The following is a 22,724-nucleotide window of genomic DNA, read 5'->3' on the forward strand; positions in this document are numbered from 1 at the left end:
TATAAGGAATAACAGCGCTGTTCATTATAGAGTGTAAGATTGCAATGTCTGTCTAGTATCTTATTGAAGAGCTTCACCAGATATGGCATTAGAATCTCTCTAAAGATTTATTTAACGTCCCTTAATTATGCTTCTCTACTTAGAGATTTACTTATTTTTCCTTTTATAGATTCCAAACCTTTTCCAGGGAGAAATGTATAGTTTCTTTTTTTATAAGAGAGATCACTCTGATAAAAAGTTGCTATGCTTCCACTAGCCTGGTTTATTTGTTTGTGTGTGTGCGCGCACACGCATGCGCTTTACGTAATCAATACGTTCACCTACAAATGGTTTGCACTTTCATGATGCTGGTATAATGTTCTGACGGAAGTACTTACGGCATTGTTGATGCTCATCTGAGCCATCTTCACAGTCCTCCTCATCATCACAAACCCATGACTGTGGAATACACTCTCCATCAGTCTGACACTGAAATTGATTTCCCTCACAGGTAGGTTGTGCTAGTAAAAACAAGCAAATCATTTGTTATTTCACAATGTTTATTCAGGAGAGTGTGCTTCACTTGCATGAACTAAACACCTGAGACACCTGTAGTCAAAAGAATAGAAATGAAACGTTCTACCCTGGGATTACAGTTCTTGGACAAGACCTAAAACTTTTGAGCTAAAGGGAGAGGCCTCTTCCAAATTAAGCACATGATTTTCATTAGTGGATTCATGATGCACAGGTGAGCTTAGAATAGTTTAAGTTCTACTGTCCCTGCTCTTTTGATTACTTTATAGGTGGCTATTAAAAAAAGAGAAAGGACAAAAAAAAAAAAAACAGTGAGCACAAAGAGAGACAAAATAAACGTTTGAACCTAACTCTGGAACAGTTTGCCTCGCCTAGTTAATACTCATCTTGTGATTCACTAGCACAACACCATCCAGTTTGATTTGTGCACGGCCTCTCTGTTTAATGACCCTTCTCCCTGAGATCATGTCTTCAGACTTTGCCAGTTCACAAGCATTGCAAGCCAACCCAGCAACAGCCTGAGCCCATGGGATGAGATTTAGGGATTACCCAACTATGTAAAGAAGCCATTTAAAGAAGTGATGTGACGCTGTATTGCAGCTTCATAGATGAAAAATGCATAATTAAATTAGATGCAAGGAAATGGTTTAGCTGCATATCATAAATATTATTTTGGATTCCTGTTTCAGGAACAAAAATGAATATTGAGTTTCATTTTAAAAACATATTTGTGTTCTGTTGATTTAAAATCTGTGTAGGTACTTATATGGCCCCATCATTATACTATGTGAGTAGAATTAAAAAACAAGATAAGCCAATTAAACAAAACTGAAATTCATTTTCACCCCCTCATCTTTTATTTTTATGTCCAAATGTAAGAAGATGAAAACAAAAACAACTTCACTTATTTAAGCAAATACACTAGGAGTGCAATTCTGGTCTGACTGAAGTTAATGGAAGTTTTGCTCAGTAGTTTGTTCAATAGCACCATGGCTCCTGTCTCAGAGGAAATCATTCAGACTTAAATATCTCAGTGACATGGCCAGTTGACTCAGAATGGCGATTACTTCTAATGCAAGATATTCTTCATCCAAAACACCCTTGGCTTTGCACTTGGCTGACCTATTAATCAGAAAATCAGCCAGTCTGGCTGCAGGAACTACCCCCAATTACTGCAGGGCTCAAGCTGAGAAGAGCCTATCCAATGTGGGAGGAAACAATGTAAATTAGCCTTTTCACTGCAAATCAACTCAAGGACAAAACCTGGCCTAACTGTAGCATAGACTACCTACCACAAAGGGTTCCGAAACCTAGAAGAGTGCTGGCAGATGGCAAAACACAGATGGGTTTCTGAAAATGGGGAATCGTTTCTTCCTGTTTGTAACATTTTTTACAAACATTTCAAAAATCGCCATAGTGATTCAACTGAAATCTGTCAAGAGTCACAGAACCTTTTTTCATACATGATACAGTGAACCAATTAAATGTGTATGATGCCCTCTCGTGAACTCGAGTGGCCATGAATACCAAAGGTTGTATCCATGCTGAAGACTGTCTGTATGTGCGCACCGTTCAGGTTCATTGAAGTAATATCAATTAGCCGTCTACGCATGCTTAGAGTCCACAGACATCAGAAGAGATGTCCTTATTAGACATAGGCCATGGATATTGGAGGGAAGTGCAGCATGTGACCTGAATCTCTTTCTAAGGATGAGTTGGAAATTTGGCAATATTCTAATATCCATAGAACCGTTACTACAGAACTCAAGAAAAATGAGTCTCAATTAGATTCCAAAGCCATTGCCCACCAAACCAGGAGTTTTACACCATCTTTGTTCTCTCTCTCTAAGAATTAACAGGCTCCTCATCATGAGCATCGTGGTAGCTGAGAATTCTGAATACTGTAAAAAAGTGGAAATGCTTTGAATTAACACAGTGAATATTCCACTTACGACAGCCAGCTTCATCCGTATCATCTGAACAGTCCTTTGCTCCATCGCACCTCCACTCTGCAGGAATACAACGGCCATTTCCACAGCGGAACTGCCCACTCTCACACCCTGCAACCAAACAGCAAACCAAGAAACTTGATTTATCACATCAGAACTGATATGGGAGATTGTTCCCATCAACAATTCAGGGACACATTGAGAACAATCATTTTAAACACACTTTTTCAGATAAAACAGTGGGCCAAATTCCACACTCAGTTACACCCAGGCAAGCCCACTGTATTTCAGTAAGGTTGCCCTGACGTACGAGAGAGCAGAATTTGACCCAACATTCAAGTGTAATAACTCTTAATATAGAAGGCTGTTCCTGTCTAGCCTGTTGTACAGTCTCCTTCAATAGTCTACTTTAAGTCAAAGGGGTAAAAGAAAAAAAGCCAAGAAAAGGTTTGCCAGGTATCCCATCCCATCTCCTAGAACTGGAAGAGATCCTGAAAGGTCATTGAGTCCAGCCCCCTGCCTTCACTAGCAGGACCAAGTACTGATTTTGCCCCAGATCCCCAAGTGGCCCCCTCAAGGATTGAACTCACAACCCTGGGTTTAGCAGGCCAATGCTCAAACCACTGAGCTATCCCTCCCCCCTTTTTTCAAAATGAAGAAGCTGGAAGCCTATTAAGACAAAAAATGTCCATTTTCATTTCATGGACTCAGATTATACAGACTTAAATGAAGGAGGAAAATGGCTTTCCACATCATTTCTGGAGGCTAAACATTAGTCCCCCCCACCTGCACCCCCCACCTCCTTGTAGTTCCTAAGTATTTAAGAAAAATACAAAAGAAAAAAAAAGAAACACACACCTCAGAGTTAATCCATTTAGCTGCAGTGGAAATCTCATTTTGCCAGCCCTATACTGGTATCTGGTTTCAAAACTTGGATACAGATTTTTTTTAAAATAAAAACATAATATATAAAGTCTACCTCTGTGAGGTATAGGGAAATATATCGCCAATTAACATCTTAGTAGCTTTTTTAAAACAAGAATCTGAGCTTTAAAACTTTCTGACTGATGAAAATCTGATCTGCTGTCAATCAGACTCTAAAAGCCACCACCCTATTTGCTACGTCTGTGGATTGAAGACCTGATCAGACAGTTCTTGCTCCCATGTGTAAGAGAATAAAATACACTGTTCATAGCCACTAGGGGAAACATGATCTAAGTCATAGGGGAGAGAAGGTGAACATTTAGCCAATCTTCTGGTCCCCAAAACTGAGAAGTTGTAACTCATAATTAGGTTCACAAAGTTCTGTTTCACATAGCCTCAGTCAGCACCCTGAAGCAAGGAATACTGAAAGAACAGAGTTTGTAGCAAAGATCAACTCTTAGAACAACTAAGAAAAAGCAATTTCCTGTTTTAATTAATAATCAAGTGATGAAATTACCATTCAATTATTCCAAGTGACTTGTCCAAAGGAGATAACTTTAGTAAATATAAAGCACAGACACCTACTCTTGAATTCACAATGACATAAATAAACAATGTGTTACCCTAACTTTCATGTAAAACCAGACATACCAACAGGGTCACATAAGCACAGTTAAGTGATGTATTCCTAAAGGATATAAGCAAGCTACTTTATGCAAGGAATGTTGAAATCTGATTGTCTGGTAGTGACATCCTGATTTATAATGTATCCTGCAAATGGTCAAAAATTGCACTCAGATGAATGGTGGTACCGAGTGGTACAGGAGTATGTACACCCAAATACCTTCTATAGACTAATGTATGATGGTGGTTGGTGGTGCAGGTCTGGGGTTGGTGGTGCAGGTCTCTTATCAACTACCTTTAAAACACAACAACCTCCCTTGCAAAAATGCCCTGAAAGAATGTACAAGTTCATCCTGGAATCCCAGACCCTCTCACTAAATTCTGCCTTACAAGACAACATTTCAATGTGAGACTTTAAGGGCCTTTTTAAAGTTTAACTGTTAAACACAGCATATATTAAACAATGTATCAATTAGAACTATTATTGGAAGTAAAACAATCTGTTTCTACATTTATTGCATCAGTAGCATCCAAGAACACAAGAATCCTAATAGCACCTGACTGAAAAAGAAATTACAATCTAGAGTTTAATCAACATCCAAAGGGTTTCAGGTTTCTAAGTGGGAAAAGTATATGCTTAAAAACAAACAGCGTGGAAAATAATTTCATTGTACATTATATCATTAGTTTCAAATAATTAACCAGTAAATGTTAAGCATTGTCTATAATACTAATATTTTCTTTTTCCTTTCTTCTACTAAGTTATTAAACATATCCTTATGGTGACATAAAATGAGATAACACTGGTTACACTTTTTGGAAAGCATTATAAATACAGCAGACTTCATAGAGTATAAAAAAATGTAATTGAATGTTAACAGAGTATTTGCAAACCAACCAGTTCTTTTATACTCTGTAATACTTTTAAAAATTATAGTTCAAGTCACTCAGAACTACATACAGTAAGTACTGTACCAATGCCCATTTATACAATTCATCAGCAGACCTATTATAATTAATTTAATTATGGTATTAGTCTTTTCAAATGTAATCGTCCATGCTTGCTTATTTCTCCTTGAAGGCTAGGGTTCTGAAATAACTTTTCAAAAAAGCAAAACAAACTGATGCTTCACATATCATTGCTTTGCATCCTCTTAGTACAAAAGTACTAGTACATTAGATAGTACAAAATGATTGTTTATTTAATAAAAAGGCAGAGGGATCTGGTTGAAAATAAATTACGGGTAATAAAGAGGTAACAGTGATCTGCAGGTTCAAAGACATTTCTCACCAAGGTTTTAAAAGGTATGTTGGTTTTTTAAACTGTGATCAAAAGAAATTCTGGTCATCAAAAGGAGGAAGTATGCAGAGTACACACAATTATTGTATCCATTGCTAGAAATGTCCACCGTCCAAAAAAAAATTAACAGTAAAATGACTGATTAAATCAATACAAATAATTTCAGAAATAACTCCAAGTGACAACCCATAGAAACATGGCCCTTGATTCAACATAGAAATTGACATCATCTACTAAAACCAGCTTCTGCAGGCTTTATAATAGTTTGTGTTCAAGGGCTGAACTGATGTAAGAGGCAGTTATACTTGTTAAACTAAAGAATTAATTTGGGGGCATATTCTGGAACCATTACTCACAATGAATAGCACTTACTCACATGAGTAGTCCACCAAAGCCAACAGGACTAAGTGCATTAGTAAGTGCTATGCCACATATGGATACAGAATCTGTTGCTCTATACTAGGAGGGAGATGTTGGAAGGTAAGGGGTGTTCTCTTGTTAATTGACATTGTTTAAGGTGAAGACTGGATTCACTGAGGAGTTAGTAACTATTGACACTCTATTGTATCAAAGAGTTTCTTTTTAATAAGTGCCCTTTTTAAAATGGTAAGACAGTTCATAAATTAGTCCACGACTGCCAAAAATTAATACTAATGAGCTAATTTCAATAGAAATTCTGATTTACCATGGCAGATGCTGATAAAGCCAGATACTTCTCTCAGGCAAACAGAATCCTGTTAGCAAGATTCCTGCAGGAAATAGTTGTTGGGTTTAAAAATACACAACAAATAATTAAAATTTAGTCTTTATTGTCTTGCTTCATATTTGCTAAGATGAAATGTCTAGGTGACTTTTGAAAGTTCAAAATCCGGAGAATTATTTTTCCTTGCTTTAATTTGATTATATTTTTTTACCCATCAAACTGTGGTGAAACTATCACTCACATACAGACCAAAAAGACAGATGGTAAGATTTTGTGAATCCCAGAAGAACCCATGCAAAGCAGAATCCGAGGTGGTTGTTTTTTTAAATAGTATGGCTTCTGACTTTTCAAAAATTGATGAATGCCCATATCAATTTTTAGGGATTCAAGAAAGCAAATGGAAAAAACAAAGCTACCACATCCACTTTATTATAAAGCAATATTGCACTGAAGAATCCAGCCCATAGCTTAAAATTTATCCCTTGGGAAATATACAGAGAGTGTACTGTTCCTGAGGCTTCTGCTAGACTTGCTGTCTCTGGTCCTTAAGCTACAACTGCTGCTGCACCTTCTGTAGCTGTCTGTGTCTGGGATTCTCTTGTAATAGTCTCCTGAGTAAAGATGTCTGGGATTCACAATCCACTTAGGTCAAAACAGAGAAGGCCAATTTCCATGGCACAAAGTAAGCTACTCGTACACAAGATTATGCAGGACTATGACTTTCTATTAGTCTAAAGCATTATAGAGTGATCCTGTGAGGAGCAAAAGATTTGGGGGCAAATTATGAACCAAGCAAAATACTTATAACCACGGCAGTGATCCTGGCCTTTAATTCAATATTAAAGATGAAACTATATTTGGTATCAAAACAGATGCAGAATATAAAGCATTACTCTACCACAATACCACGCCTGGATAGCTGTATTATTTAATGCAATTGTTTATATTCCCCAAGACAATTTAGGGCAAAATTTTCATTTACATCAGTGTAAATCTGGAGTAATCCCCCTTGTCTTTAATGGAGTTATTCTAGATTTACACTGGTGAAATGGATAGAGAATTTGGCCCATTGACTGCATGGGGTTAAAGTGTTTAAATGAAGCTGATGCTAAATACAGACCCAGTGACCCCCTGAGAATAGTAGTAAAGCTCCATTCACCAGCTAATAGACACTATCCAATGCCACACTAGCCCATGTGGAACTCTGCCAGGTGGCAGCGGGTGGGGGTAGTACAAAGCTCTTTCAGCATAGAGGTTTTGGAAGCTGGAGGCTATCTTTAATTTGTAGGTTCTGATCCCTTATGGATTTTCAGCATAAAGGCAGTTTGTTAGGACTTTCCTATTCCTATGCTATATATTTGACCCATATTCACATTTGACTCATACTCAATCCTAATATATATTTGGATAAATATTTAGATTGAAATCTAAAGTCTATATTCAAATCGTTTATGTTCAGGCCCAAACGTGATGCACAGTGCCACACGCTAAACTGAAATTTGGAAAAAGCTGTCCAGGGAGATAACCAAATGCTGTCTTACAAGAAAGACATAGGAGCTGATCTGGACCTGAAGCTTTAGAGTTTGTATTCAATGAGTAGACTAGGCACTTTTATTCACCTTCTCTCACATAATAAAGGAACAAGGAAAACTCCATATGAATTCAAAGAAAAGAAAGAAAGAAAGAAAAACAAATCAGCTAAGACCCTTTGCTTGCTTTTCTTCCACCACAAGAACCCACTCACAGATCACATACTGATGCAAGCTTTCTAACATGACACAAGACTGCTTTTTCTCCACAAAAAGAAAACTGCGGATTATTAAATACTTAAGATACTCCTATTTTAAAAAAAAACATTCATGTAAATTTAAACCTTAGTTTCTTTAAAATTATTTGGTGTACTAGTAATAGTAAACTGGCAGATTCTAGGTCTCATTTCCTAATGAGGTTGCATCTCCCAGCCAACCTAACAATCTTGAGTGCTCGAAAAATGCTATTTATATAGGCCTCTCAAGTGCTAGCATGCTTAGCCCCAGCCTAGGACTACTGTTATGACTGCTCAGGGGACAAAATTTCCCAAGAAACCGTGTTCAAGGAAGGATTGGAAGGGGACTGTCCTGAACCATGGACAAGGTTCCCTGTGTAGTGAGGGAATGAGGGACATTCCAGCCAATCCTGCTCACAGACCACCAGTATCTGGCCAGAAGCAGCCAGCAGTCTGAGTGGTGTCCCCCTCGATGATCACATCCCCTGTTCAATTGTAAGGGTTTCTGGAATGGGATAATACTGGCCCAGGAGGGTCCCTCACCTAATTTTAAAGAGCGAGTACACCCTGCTATAGTCTTCATTTGTAAAATATATACAGTTTGGTGATGATTAGTGTGTGTTGTGTGCTATATGATGATAAATATTAGTATTGTGTTGCCAATTAAAGTTATAAGAAACATGCAGAAGGAGCAAATAGAGTAGCTCATAATGAGAAACAAAGTGGTACCTGGCAAAATTATGCTGTTAAATTCCACATTTATACATTAAATTGATATTTCATTGCAAAAATAAATCTACACAAAATTAATACTCTATCAAATAATGTATCGGTATTAAAGGCAAATTATTCAAACAAAAAATCACTTTAAAACAGAATACCCTTCAGCCATGTTATTGTGCCTTGTTATTAAAAGGCATGTGGTACAGATGACCTTTGGACAGCAAGCTCTTTGGGGCAGGAAACATGTCTTTCTAGATTGAATATTTGGAAACTTGGCAAGAGCAAATGGTACAAAAGCCCAGTTTTGTTAAAAAAGTGGGGTGGGACCCCTAGCAGGCGTGGAGGAATGTATGGGGGGGGGCGCGCAAGTGGCAACATCAGCCCTACACTGGAGAGAGGACTAGGGAGAGCGGCTAGGGATGGCTGGCCCGCCATGTGTGCAGACAGGAGAGGGCATCAGACAACCCCACACACGGGGATGAGGGGGGGCCTTGGACAGCCGCGCACATGGGTGGGCAGTAGGGGGGACTTGGAGGACCAGCCCCCCACACAGGAGGGCAGCAGGGGGGCTCAGACCAGCCCCACATGTGGGGGGAGGGGGTCACGGGTGGGCGGCTGGGGGGCTCAGGCCGGCCATGGGTGCCAGTGGGGAGTGGTCCTGAGTCTGGCCCCCCGTGAGCAGGAGGCAGGGAGGGCTCAGGCCAGCCTTGTACGCAGGGGTGGCGAGGGGGAGCTCGGGCCAGCCTGGGGGTGTCCTGTTTTCCCTTTGGGAAAATGTGGTCACCCTAAGGATAGGTAAAATGTTAGCAAATACATTTCCAACTGGTGCATGTGTTGATTGTACTGTCGGACCATGCAGATCCAAATGAATACCGTTCGTCACTCATGCAACACTAACCACAGTTACCATCAGGGTTTAAAGGGAGAATAAACCTATCCTGCAGAAAGTCCAAGAATAAACCAGATGAAAGAAAAACTCATCCAGGAAAGCTTTGCAGAGTTTTCCTCAAATTGATGGGTGGTGTTTGCCCCCATGGAATGAACAGAGGTTTCCATCCGGAAATCTATGTAGATTTTGGGGGAATATGTGGATTCTGGGGTCAGAAACCCCTTTGCCTTTGCTAGGAAGCATGGTAAACCCAACCTTTACCCCATCTATTTGGAGACAACTCTGCAAGGTTCCCTTTGCTGAGTTTTCCTACCATATGGCCCCCTCTCATGGGTTTCTCTGACGGGAGGAGGGGGGCTTGGTTTCACACATATTGTCTCTGACTGTCTCATTCCCAAATTACAGCCAGTCTAGGAATGTTATATGCCTGATCAATATGTACTGTAACTGAGTGAAATTAGGGTTATATAGGGCTCAGTGAAGCGAATGACATATCACAACATGGCTTTCTCATTCTGTTAAGGCACTTGGGCCGTGCCTCGTTCCAGAAAGAGTACAACCTGACTTTCAGAACACTGCAAAACATTCCACATGACATTTGGCCTAAGCAATTTCCATTCTGTTTTGCTCTCTTGTACACAGTGTTCTGACCCAGTAAATTAAAATGAGTATTTCCAGCATTCATGAAATTGTACTTGGATAATTAGTTATATATCTGTAAAGATAGCAAAATGCCTAAATATATAGTGACTGGAATCTATTTGCATATGGATCTCAAACTGTTATTAAAAAAAAGCCACACGATGTCTCAGAGTGCTGAATTTTGCATTTGCACCTCGGAAATCAGCTCCTTATTGATTACAGTGCATGTGTATTTCCCATGCTATATCTTTTCCAGCTAATGTGGGGAATGTGTTGCACTTGTTACATTCTCTTTTCCATTTGCGACTTGAATACTACAGAATTAGGAAAATAAGGAAGACTGTAGTTGTGGAATAAAGCTATACAATATGATCTGAAGGCAAAGCAAGATTTGGACACTTCAGAAATAACTCAGACTTCTGGGACAGAGGTCATATACTATATGCTTAGAAAAGAAAGATTTAACTTGAAAAGCAAAGGGTCCAATTCTCCACTAACCCTATCTTGGGTTGGATGTCTAGCTACCCAATCTTAATTGTGGGACTTTCTCAAAATTAAGCAAAAACCAATGGTGAAGGCTTTTTTATATCTTGCCAAATTGCAGAAAATGTCATTTCTTGCCCATCTCCCTCCCTAAAAAACTGTGATGATTCCACACAATTAAGTCAAATAATTTGATTTGATATTACTAAATCTGATATCAGCTGTGGATATTTGTGGGGGGAGAGGAAGCAAGGGGGAAGGAGGATAATAGGAGGGGGAAATTTGTTTTCTCTCTTATTTGTACATTTCTTTCCATGAGCCCACCTGGAGACTGCTCCATCTCGGATATCTCTGTGTGATACCTGTTTTGATTTTATACAATCAGCTGCCCTGCCCCTTTGAGAGGGACAAATCCTGTCCTTTCCCCAATGGACATAGTTTGTGGGGGAGGACAGGGGGCATGACTCCCACCAAACTGAAAGCCACAGGCAAGCGTGGAATTTGTACCCCCATCCCCCACAAGAAGCCCCATTGGCCTGACTAGAGCTCCCCCCCCCCCCAAAAAAAATTATAGAAGTCAAACTACACCTATGCTTCCCCCCCACCATGGTTTCCATAAAGAGTTGCACTGAATGTGTCTATACACTCAGAAGGGACCCCAGGATCCTATTTTTGTTAATTCTCATTTTACTCGGGTGTTCTTAATGCAATGTATCTTGCATATACAAAAACAACAAAGGTGCATATCATTCAAGGTAAATTCAGAAGTACAGTGTTTCAGAGAGGACGATGTCAGGTTTGTATAGTTTCCTCTATTGAAACAGGTTAGCAAAAAGTACTGTGTGCTCTCAGTACAAAAAAGGGATTTCTATCTAGGCATGTAGGGGACAAGATCCTCTGTTGGTGTAAATCAGCATAGCTCCATTGAAGTCAGTGGAGCGAGGCCAATATACACCAGCAGAGAATTGGGGTATATTCTGCATTACTAGATGCTGGATTCCAAAAAGTACTGTGCATATTTTGCATCTGTGTGTGCACATGCACCCCACACACACACTTATTGTATCTATGTGAAAGGAAAACTTCAGTACCAAATGTCATCTTAATAACATTCATGCAAACTCTTTTAACAATTAGAATATCGTCATTTTATGTAGGTCAAACGATAACCTTTTTATTTTCCAGTTATTTTAATACAGTGATAAAGGGGAGGCTATAGGTTCATTTCTGAGAATGCCTTTACATAAATCCTAGAATTAAAGAAATTCAGGATTTTAATCTACTGAAACTAAGCAGAAAAGCTTTCCTGCAAAGAAAAAAGGGTTCAACTCTCCTGCAGACATGAAGTTCAAAGGAATGACACTGTAAATGCCTCCTAGCAACATTCAAGATATTCATAATCCTCATCCTCTATAACTTCACTTAGCTCTTTTAACTGAAAAATTCTACAAATGCAAATAGGCTGTTAAAATTAATTTCCTAACAAATCTATTTATTTTTAATTTTCTCCAAATATGAATTTGAACTAATAATAGGGGGAACAAGCTCTTGGTTTTCAGACAAGTCATAAATGAACCATTTAACCTGTAAGAGATCAACTTCCAAAACAATCCAACTTGTAAATAAAGTTCATGTGTTCGAATAAAGTTATGCTACCTAGATATTATTTATCACTGATTCCAATAATACTGAAAAGTTAAGATATTTTTTATAAATTTAGGTCATGCTTAATCAGAAACACCAATACTAAATGTGAAAAAAGCTTTCTAACACTTAAAAATAAATCATATATTATGCCTATGTATATGCATGCATGTGTTCATATTCTTATCTTCATTTTGATCTAACTACACTTCTATATTCATGAAGTTTTCTTTAAAAATCCACGGCTTGTTTCTACCAATGAACTAAAAAAAAACCCAGCAAATCTGCATCACCCTCATCCTTTAAGAAAGCAGAAATAAGAAATAATCTTTATTAATGTGGGCTTAATGTAATAGGTAGATGACCTAAATGTAAAAGGTAACGTTTCCCATTACTTCTAAAGTATACATCCCTTAATCATATAGGACATGAGCCTGCATCCATCGAAGGAAGTTTCCCCTATTCTTCAACAAAAAGAGGATCAAACCATAGAGAACCTGTCATGAATCTATCTTTACAAATTCTTTCTTTATTATAATTTTTTATTAAAGTACTTTTAAAGGTATCCAGTATAAAATTAGTTGTACTCTAATTTTACAAAATTTATTTTGTGATTAACTTTAAAGAGTCAGAATTTTTGGTAAGAACTACTAGCCTTTACAAAATGTCAATGGTTTCAGATACACTATACGGAAAGAACATGTTTTGCACTAAATTGGATAATATTAACCAGTTGCCTTCACATTTGGTATCTTAATCCATATAAATCAGCTGTGATTGTATTAGCTGGATAAGTGAAGCACACACTGTGGATCTCTAGTGAAGCACACTCTGCTGAGCTCTACTATTGCTGTTCAAAATCTCTTTGTTGTGAAACACATTAAATATGCAAAAATCTATTCTAATTGACCAAATTACATGAGGAGGAGGAAGAACAAGCAAACTGGAAGAAAGTAAAAGGCACCCTCAACTACTCACAAAAAGAAGCATCCCAAGCATTTTCATAAGAATGAAACTGGCTAATAGCCCCAAGGCTGCTACAGAATAACAATTGGGCAATGGGGGACCAAGTGTGAAAACCTCCACGAATTGGAAGTATTTACAACTGTATAGCATGTGGAAAACAATGACAAAACCCATGCTCAGATAACTCTGACATGTCATGTATAGTATACACCATTGGGAAATTCTGATGAATGCAGTTTCAAGCTACAAAACCATCCTCTCAGCAAGCCACTTTTAGTTGAATGGTTTTGAGGTACTTTTAATAAACTTCCTATCCAATCAGCTGCTTGCTTTCAAAATTAAATCTCATGCCACTGCCAGATCTAATTAGATTGGATGCAATTAAGTTATCTATCCTAAGAGGTGATGAGCCTGGCAGCTCCAGGTATCAGCCCGAAATGAGGCTTTCCTAATGCACTAGGCAAGACTGAATCTTAAATAACTCACTTTTAAAAATCCATTATATATTTCACTGCTATATTTAAGAAGACACATAACATATAATAATTTGGAAAAAAAATGCCTGTATTGAGCCAACTTTATTGGGGAATATTCTCATAAATTCTTCAATGCAAGAAAAAATAATTTTAGGTGTTAGTTAAATGCAAGTTTTAAGTGCACAAAGGAAAAGATACTTCTCTCCACACAGCACATCCACATATCTATGGCCAAATCCTGCTTGCCTTTACCACTCAAGTAGCACCACTGTAACTAATGGAACTGCCCAGGCAAGTAAGGCAAGTTGGGTTTGGCCCCTATGTTCGGTCTTCTAGAAAACTGTTTGTTCCCTAATTTAAACACTGCTCATGCTTGCCTCAATGGCCCATTTTGTTAACTAATTCCATCCATTTATTATTCTTTCTATAAAATATTTGTGCCACACTTGTTTTTAATATGGGGAGTCTAACCCTACTGCCACTGAAGTAAATGGCAAAACTCCCACTGATTTCAGCAGGAGCAGAAGCAAGCCATAAGGATTTAAATTATGCTGTCTTTGCCTCAAGCATTTACCCATGTAAAATCCTTGGATCCTGTCCTGCTGCCCTTTTTCACTAAGCCCAATGCAACTACTCACAAAAATAAGGGATGCAGGATTGGACCCCTTATCTGCCCAGTTTTTAACCATTCCATTCATCTTTTGAAAGAAACAGACCCATTGCTGCAGACAGTCTATATGCAGACAAAAGCAAACATTGGCTTCAACGGAAGTTTGGCCCAGGTAAGGACTGAAGACTGGAACTGTATAAACTATATGGGCAAAAGCACATTTTACCACTAGGAGCTCCGTCTACACTGGGAGGGTGGGTTGGTGTAAATATAGTGTATAGCTGCTATAGCTATACTGGGCATAGCTCTACTGGCTAACCTTTTCTGGTGTAGACCTGGCCTCAACTTTAATTTTCTTCTCACACGGTCTCAAATCCAGGCTCCAGCACAAGCCCAACAGCACTGCAGTCCATGCCTCACAAACCACGTCAGCTGACCTGGACCAGTCGCAGCCATGCCATGGGTGTTTTATTGCAGTGTAGACATACTCTTATTTAACTCTTTATGCACAATGAGTAGTCCTATGGAAGTCAATGTGACTATTCCCAGTGAATAAATTAAGCATTTCCATAAGTCTTTTCAGGATCGGGGCTTTAGTGTGGTGATAACCAGGCTGATTTTTCTATCGGACTAGGCAATAGGAGCATTTAAACAGAAACAAAAAGGTGAAGTGTCAGGGGCAAAACAGATATGTAACCGTTACCGCTAATAGGTATGATACTTAGCTATCATGAGTCATCCGTTTTCAAATTTTACTATTGCTATTGTTTACTTTAGGGTGTTTAATTATTTGTAAATTATTAAAGTGCCTGTTTCTTCTCCAAAGAGATATCCAAATTCCTAAAGCACTTCGGGCATTAAAGTTTTGATGCATTTGCCACACCCAAACTAGGTCAGAAGGGTCATAGCAATTTTTTATTTGCACTATTAGGCAGCCACTTCTATATACTCGACTCCATTCAGTCACAGGACAAATCCCATAGCAGGAGATAACTCCCTAGCAAGGGCTCAGGGAGTTTGGCCCCAGTGCTGTCCTCCTCACTCAGGCAAAACTCACACTGGAGAAATGGGCTTTTTGCCTCAGTAAGGAAGACAGAATAGCCCCTCAACGGGTATCTGAGATTCAATTCAGATTTCCTGGTGTTCTGCCAGTTCACATTTGTCAACACCCAGATTAATTACTACAGTGAATACCTTTCAAGTAGCCACAGAGGTAATGAAAAGAATATTAGTGCTTCAGTGCATTTACACAATATTAGGAGCTAAACTGGTTTTAAATGGTGAAGTGGGCCAGGTTTTTAAAGGGCGCCCTGGGGCTCCTTTGAAAAGAGACAGGAAGGGCAGAATCTGAAAAACTAATAAAGAAAGCTCCTACAATCACAAGCAAAATGCCAGAAGCACGTCTGCTAATTTCAGACCAGTATGTACCCTATTCACTACAAGTGCAATAGTTTAAAAGCCTATTATACCTCGTAAAAGTAAAAATTAATGCATGAATAGCCTTTTCATATAGCAAAAATGCCAATATTAGTTACAGTAGCATTCTTGTCATGGTTTTAAATCTTCCATCTTGTTTATTGTATCATATATTGGGTCCAATCCTGCAATCTTTGCTCAAAAGTAAACACATGAGCAGCCCCTTTGAAGTCAAGTGCTATGCTTACATGAGAGAATTTTACCAAAGTATTCCCACTAGTGCTAACACTAGTTCCTTGTAGCTCTGATGGGAGCCCTACTGTAAGCAAGGCTCCGGGGGCTTACATGTTAGTTAAGCTTACTAAAGAGTAGGTTCAGTTGACACAGCACTAGTCATAATTCCAGTCACAATTAAATGAGAGCTCTCACTGGTACTGACATGGTGGGAGCACCAACTGGAATTTTTGGGGTAAACTTTCCTATTTTAGGCATGCCTGAAAGGATTGTTCACGTGAGTATAAGGCCCGATTCCGTAGCCCTTACTTCCCCAAACCAAAGGAGAATCACAATAGTATATTTCAGGGGTTCTCAAACCGGGAGTCGAGACCCCTCAGGAGGTCGCGAGGTTATTACAAGGTATATTTCCTTGATCAGTAAATGTGTATCAAGGTTTTTTGAAGATGAAAATCACTCCATAAGTGCTAGACATTATTATATTATTATTATTTTGATTCCTGCAACATCTGTATATGATACAAATTGGTTTGTTCTAACCATGCTGCAAACCACAATAATGGCCCCAATCCTGCAACCTGTAATATACAAGCAGATCCCGTACCCAAACAGCATCTGGGGCTCCAGGCTGGAACTGGGGTGTATCTGTGTGGAACAAGGCTTATCCAAATATGAAAAAAAAATGAGAGCACATCAACTGGCTAAACCCATTTACTGAGGATCCAGCTGAGGATCTGATCCCGTTGATCTTAAATAGGAGTTTATAACAATACAGTCAATCAAATTCAAACCAACCAGATTATTACTGCTAAAATACAACTGTTCAGAAAATGAAATCAGTCTCCATTAACTCTTACGTGTCTTTTTTTTAAATCTAGACCAAACTACTAATAGTGATCCTTAGATCTCAAATCCAGTTTAAGAATTGCAAAACAAAGAAAACATTAAAAAGCTTGATACCAACAATAAAAGCTTATTGTGGACCCCGCTGAAGGCTATCCATTCCATTCAACATTTCCATGTTTAGTCATTAAGCTTCATTTTTTGAAATAATTCCAAAAAATGTGCTGAGCTGGAGGAGCAAAAGCCAATTAATAAACTGAACATTTCAGTAAGAGAGTGGACTTCAGACCAGATCTCAAAATATGGTAAAGTATTAAAAGAAATTGTTACCACCTACTTTTTAGTGTCTGGTTCTGATACTCGCTTCCCTTACACTAGTGCACATCAGAAGTAGCTCAGCTGAATCAATGCAATTAAACTAGTTTAAGTGAGAGGAGAATCAAGCTGGAATTGGTTCAAGATATCTCGTAAGACTGAAAAAGGAAAAAAAAAATCCATGATGTATCATTAAGAAGTTATATCAAGAGATATATTTTAGTTTTAAAAGTATGACATTTCCATTCTTTATTTGCCAGACTTAATGTAAACTATTAACAAGCAGATAATTGACTTAGATTGCCATAGCTAGTTAACCACAGTGACACAACATTAGCTAGTCTTTATACATGTGTCAACCTGTAGATGATTAATTAAGAAAAATCTTCAATGCTTCTCACCAACGAATCTTCTAGAAAGTGTTGTTTCTTTTTCAGCTTCCACTCAGAAGGTTATATTGTGCCATCAGTTTTTAAGCAGAATTTAAAATTAGGAGATCGGGGATTCTGCATCTGTAATTCTGAAGAGCTTTAACAGTTTTCCGGTCCTGAAACAGGTTTTGTTTTGTTCAATAAAAGTGAACAGTACTGGATGCAATATTAGTCAAAGATGGAAGATATTGATTCAAAAATGTGTGGGGAATGCTGGGCAAAACTTATTACTGGCAGTCAAACCCTGAAGTTTGTAATCAACTGACTTCAACAGACATTTCCCTGAGTAAAATACTGAAAGACCCACAGATTTGGCCCTAAATAACTAGAAGAAAAAACAAACACTAGTGATCTTTGATCTCCCAATAATCTAACAATGCAAAAGGCGTATACAGGGTAAAGGCTCAGAACAGCATGATTGATTTCACGTCAATCTAGGAAGCCCAAAAAGAAAAGAATTAAAAGGCTTTAATGAAATTGCATTCTAACTTCCCACAACTTCTCCCTCCCCCTCAATGAATCTTTGCTCATTTCCTGCAAAACACATGAAAAGTAAATCTGGATTAAAGTGGGATTTCATTGCTCAAATTTCCAGTCAGCTCAATATATAAAAGAAGGTTTTGGTTTGTTGTATAGGAAGTGTTGCATATGCTGCACATCTATCTTAGCTCAAATCTCCTTGGATGTCCTGTCCCTGTTTGTCTTGACTGCAGCTTAATTATTTACTGTAATTCTAGCAGTCAGTGAAGAATCTAAGTCTAACCAGGTGTCATCTAATTACTGCTTTCAATTTTTAACTGAAATTTTGTTTTTTAATCCTATTCTTCACTTTAGGTGATTACTTAGCAAATTCCTGATATAGTTCACTGCCCAGAATATAGAAAAGGAGTAAATAATTAAAGAAAGATCAAGATAAGTACTAAAAGTAGATTACTCATTTAAAAAAAAACTTACGAAAACGAATACTGACATTAAGTTCATAGCAATGTCACTTTTATCAACTAAAACGTGAAAAGACTGTAATGTGTTTCACTGATGCGTATTTTTAATTTTCAAGCCATCACAACTCCCCATCCCCAAATCAGAGGTTCCAATCCTGCTCCCATTAGGTCAGAGGGTATTCTGCTGTTGATTTCTGTCAGAGCAGCTCAAGCCTAGCATTCCTCTTATAAATGTTCACTGACAGAGTACAAGAAAATTATACTAAAGTGCAGGATTTTGATAAACAGTTCAATCCAAAGGTCCTCTCCCATATCTGCCTTTACCAGCAGTACAGACTGTAAACTGGACTGTACTCATTTTCTTTTCAAAACACCTACTTGGCTTTTTTTTCCCCCTTAAGGCCCAAATCCTCCCTCCCCTGTGTAAAACCTCAGAGTAGGGGCTTTCACCCAGGGGCTCTATGCAAGGGACATACTCTTCTGCTCAGACCTCCTGGGCTTCTACCCATGCACAGAACAGAGATAGTAGAGACTGTAGTAGCAGTGCAAGCTTCACCGTATAACCCCAGCAATATGTAGCAGTTCTGGTCTATCAGAACCATCCATGCCCTTTTATTTCTTGGCCTCATTTGTGAAACTATCAGCAAAAGTGTCAATTCATGCCAAATGTGATTGTGGTTTCTGAGATGTGGACACCTATCCACCAGGATATGGACTGTGATCACCTATTAATTTTATAGAGGCCACTGTACATCCAGCCCTAGGCTGGATTTAAACTGGCTACCTGGAAGTGAACAGAGTTCACTTTTGTATCCTAATATAATCCACTCTGCCATTGTATGCCCCTGTTTTACACTTTAGAAGGCTTTGAAATCACCTCCTCCTTTTGAGAGAATATTCTTGTTGCCCAAAGTTGTTCACTACCATTGTTTGTTAAGGGATTTGCTTTTCTACCATACCTCATTTAAACACAGGACACATTTTCAGTTGTGCATGCATAAGCAAACCCCAAATATTACTACTTTTTATATCACTCAGTGCTCGCATTTGCACACAGAGATTTATAATTGCTCACCTAAATATCCAATTTGTGGTTTGTACATGCAGGTACATGGGCCAATTTTAAACTTGCACGAAATGGAGGTTGGCCAAAAAATTGTCAAAGAATGTGAATTCACTAATATACATAAAAGCTATAAACCTCTGTTTATCACATATGATGCCACTATGTAAGCGAACATCACTTTTTCATACATGTAGCAGAATTACATTTTTATTTTGAACAAAGAAGCTTTAACATTTTAAGGTTTTGCAATCAAGCACTCAAAAGACAGGAATTGTAATATTACAGCTGAAGTTTCAACCTTAACTCTGCTCTGAATACAGACTTAAAATACAGTCTCTCCTAAAACCATTCCATATTATTTGTCAAATAACTCTGAAGTTTATTTTAAACCCTTAAATTAAGTAAATCATGGCTCATGCAGCAAAATTCAACTGTGCAAGTGCAAAATGTCCAAATTTAAATTCTCCTGGATAGAAGTTTGGCCCCACTGAAATTAACTGGAGTTTTCCCTTTACTTGTAATGGGGCCAAGATTTCTCCCCTTTCCTTTAAAATTACTCTACCAATTTGCTTCAAACTTGGCTTATAACTTAGATCTCAGTGATCTAAGGAATTGTGTTACCATTTGCAAAATTTTTGATCAGGTTATACTGGGAAGGATATAGATTTTTTTCAATATACACATAAAATAGATGAATCAGATTTGTTAAAACTTTATAAAAAAAACTTCACCTCTAGCCTGAGACCAACCATGGAAAAATCTCAGCCCATGAGGATTTTGCTTCAGGAAATTATGAACTACTGAAAAAGGAGGAATAGACCAAAAGTTGGAAATCAACTTAATTGTAGTGTGCATTCAGGCAGCTGTATGCATTTTAGTATCCAGAGGATTCACAGACCAAACAAGTGTGTCCGTGTAAGGTGAAAGGCTATCACCAGAAATGCTCACCTCTCCAGCATCATGAAGGTTTAGACCAATATCATGATATTACTTATTAACTATGGAAATGCAGAGCGCAGTTCTGCAATCATTGCTCACACAAGTCCCGCTGACTTGGACTGGACTCTTAATCTGGTAAACTAAAGAGGATCTGGCCAAGATATACGAAAAAATGTCTTGCCATTTAATGCAATGCAGGGAAGAGTACTGAGGAAATGTAAAGATACAGACAAGACCAGATTCAAAGCAGTGATTTAAATGTTGATGTAAATTACACATTGGGGTGAAATCCTGGGCCTACTGAAGTCAATGGGAATTTTGCAGAAAACAGGTATGAGCGACAATGTTTTATATCTTGCAGTAGTTTGATATTGAGATGGTGGAAAAATGAATGCAACTTGCACACTGAGGAGACTGAAGTGGTGTAGCAGGAAAAGTAGTTAACAGGAGCATATCAGATAAAGTGGGAGCTCCACTACCTTATGCTTTTCCTGCTAAATCCTTGTCATCCTCCTCCTTACAATGTATTTTACCTCATTTTGCCTATCAACTGAATGCCAAATACATGCTAGTTACTTTACTACTTATATATATTCATTTTCTGACACGTGTGTCATCTCTTCTGAATTTGAACCAAAATAAGGCACTCCAGAAAAAACAGTCATGTAGGAAGCTTAACTGATTTGTGATTAAGTGAACATAGGTTACAAAAATGTTATTTAATAAAATCGGGTTTGTGTGAGTTGGAGGTAAATTTGAGTGTCCAAGGAGGTACGTTCCTTCTAAGAAGGGAAAATAGGTTTCTTATTCATGGATAACCACTATAAAGAGAAAACTATAAAGAGAAAACAAGAACACAGACAGAAAACATTGCCTATGGAAGTGAACTATTAAGAGCAGCAAGGTTTGAGACACCTACACTCCCAGGAACTAGAAGGTCATATCATAGCAGACTAGAGTCAGTCCTTCCAGGAGTCCCATAATAAATACCAGATAAATGGAGTACTGTGTGAGTACACAAATCCTTAAAGACTGCCAGGTTCTTTTGTAAATTCAGACATTTGCCTTGATGATATTAATCCAAATTTGCCCTTCACACACTGCTGTGCACCACAATGTCCACCCAACATATGGCTGCATTTCACCAGTGCTGTACAGGTGGATGTCTGAAGTGCTTTGGGATTCTTCAAAATGAAATCCTGTTGTAATATAAAATATTGCTTCTATAATTCTCTATAAAATGCTACTTTAGGATACCACAGTGACAGAACTTAAATTAGACAGAGTATGGACCCCATCTTGTAATCTTTACCCATGACAGTAATCCTAAATAATAAAGACTGCTGGCATGAGTAACAGGTTGCAGGATCAGTTCCTGTGCAACTTTGGACAGTGAGAGGAGTCATTTTTTCTCTCCATTTATCCAGTAGCATGTTTAACAAACATTCAGGAGTCAGATTTGTCAAGGGAGAAGGCACAACACTGCTTAATATAGGCATAAGCACTCAGATCAAACTGAGTCTTCTTAGGCTTCTGGAAACATCCAGTTTCCACTCAGTACTCCCAAATTCAAATTGCCAGTATTCAAAAATTATGAGTCATCCTTCAAAATATCATGAGACTGGATTAAAAATCATAAAATACTTTTTTTTAATTAAAAATTGAGGGGGGTTTTGAATGGGGGGCTTCTGATTTTTGAGATGATAGTGTACATTTGGGTCATGTTTTCAAGTTTCTCTCTGCAACCACAAGGTCTACAATCACTTTTTTTTTTAAATGAAAGCTGAAATCCTCACATAATCACAGGATTCCAAGAACTAAAGTTTTAAGAAAAACACCAAATACTGTGAGACTTGGAATAAGAATCCCAAGAGTTGACAATACTACTACTAAGAAGTTTAACACAGGTATTACCATAGACTTCATTACTAACATTACATCATCTCATTAGCATAGTTATTCTGATCATTGTTACATCCAGCACTGCAAAATTCTTAACACCTGCTCTGCTGTTGGGTGCCAATTCAAGATTTTCCCCTCACTTTACCAAATAATTGGTAAATTCACATTCACATCTATTATACATGTGTCCTAATTTTTTCAAAGTGGCTGTAGCACAAGGAAATAAGTATTTAAGTCAGCACTGCAGGTTCAGTTCTATGCAGTGTAAATAAGAGTGCAAAGGAATTAGCTCTCTACCCAGTGTGACCTCTTTGGCTGGAGCTTTTGCAATGCTCCTGCTGTACATTAGCTATCTCCTAACTACTTCCCTGCTCAGAAAAGGGAGCTGTTAGCAGCAGTTGCTGTATAATTACTTACTTGATTCCC

The 22,724-nt window shown here is 38.2% G+C and overlaps 1 protein-coding gene across 3 annotated transcripts in view; it reads right to left on the reverse strand.

Annotated features, from left to right (window-relative positions):
* The window catches only part of LRP2 (LDL receptor related protein 2), a 187,660-nt gene that overhangs the window by 163,432 nt on the left and 1,504 nt on the right, over positions 1–22,724 (reverse strand). For all 3 annotated transcript variants that reach the window (XM_034785710.1, XM_034785709.1, XM_034785708.1), the window contains exons 2-3: positions 2,466–2,573; positions 378–500 (exon numbers count right to left, since the gene is read on the reverse strand). In XM_034785710.1, the coding sequence (XP_034641601.1) occupies positions 378–500; positions 2,466–2,573 (231 nt within the window). The remainder of the gene's footprint in view (positions 1–377; positions 501–2,465; positions 2,574–22,724) is intronic.

This window comes from Trachemys scripta, chromosome 11, assembly GCF_013100865.1.
Source record: "Trachemys scripta elegans isolate TJP31775 chromosome 11, CAS_Tse_1.0, whole genome shotgun sequence".
Taxonomy (NCBI): Eukaryota; Metazoa; Chordata; order Testudines; family Emydidae; genus Trachemys; species Trachemys scripta.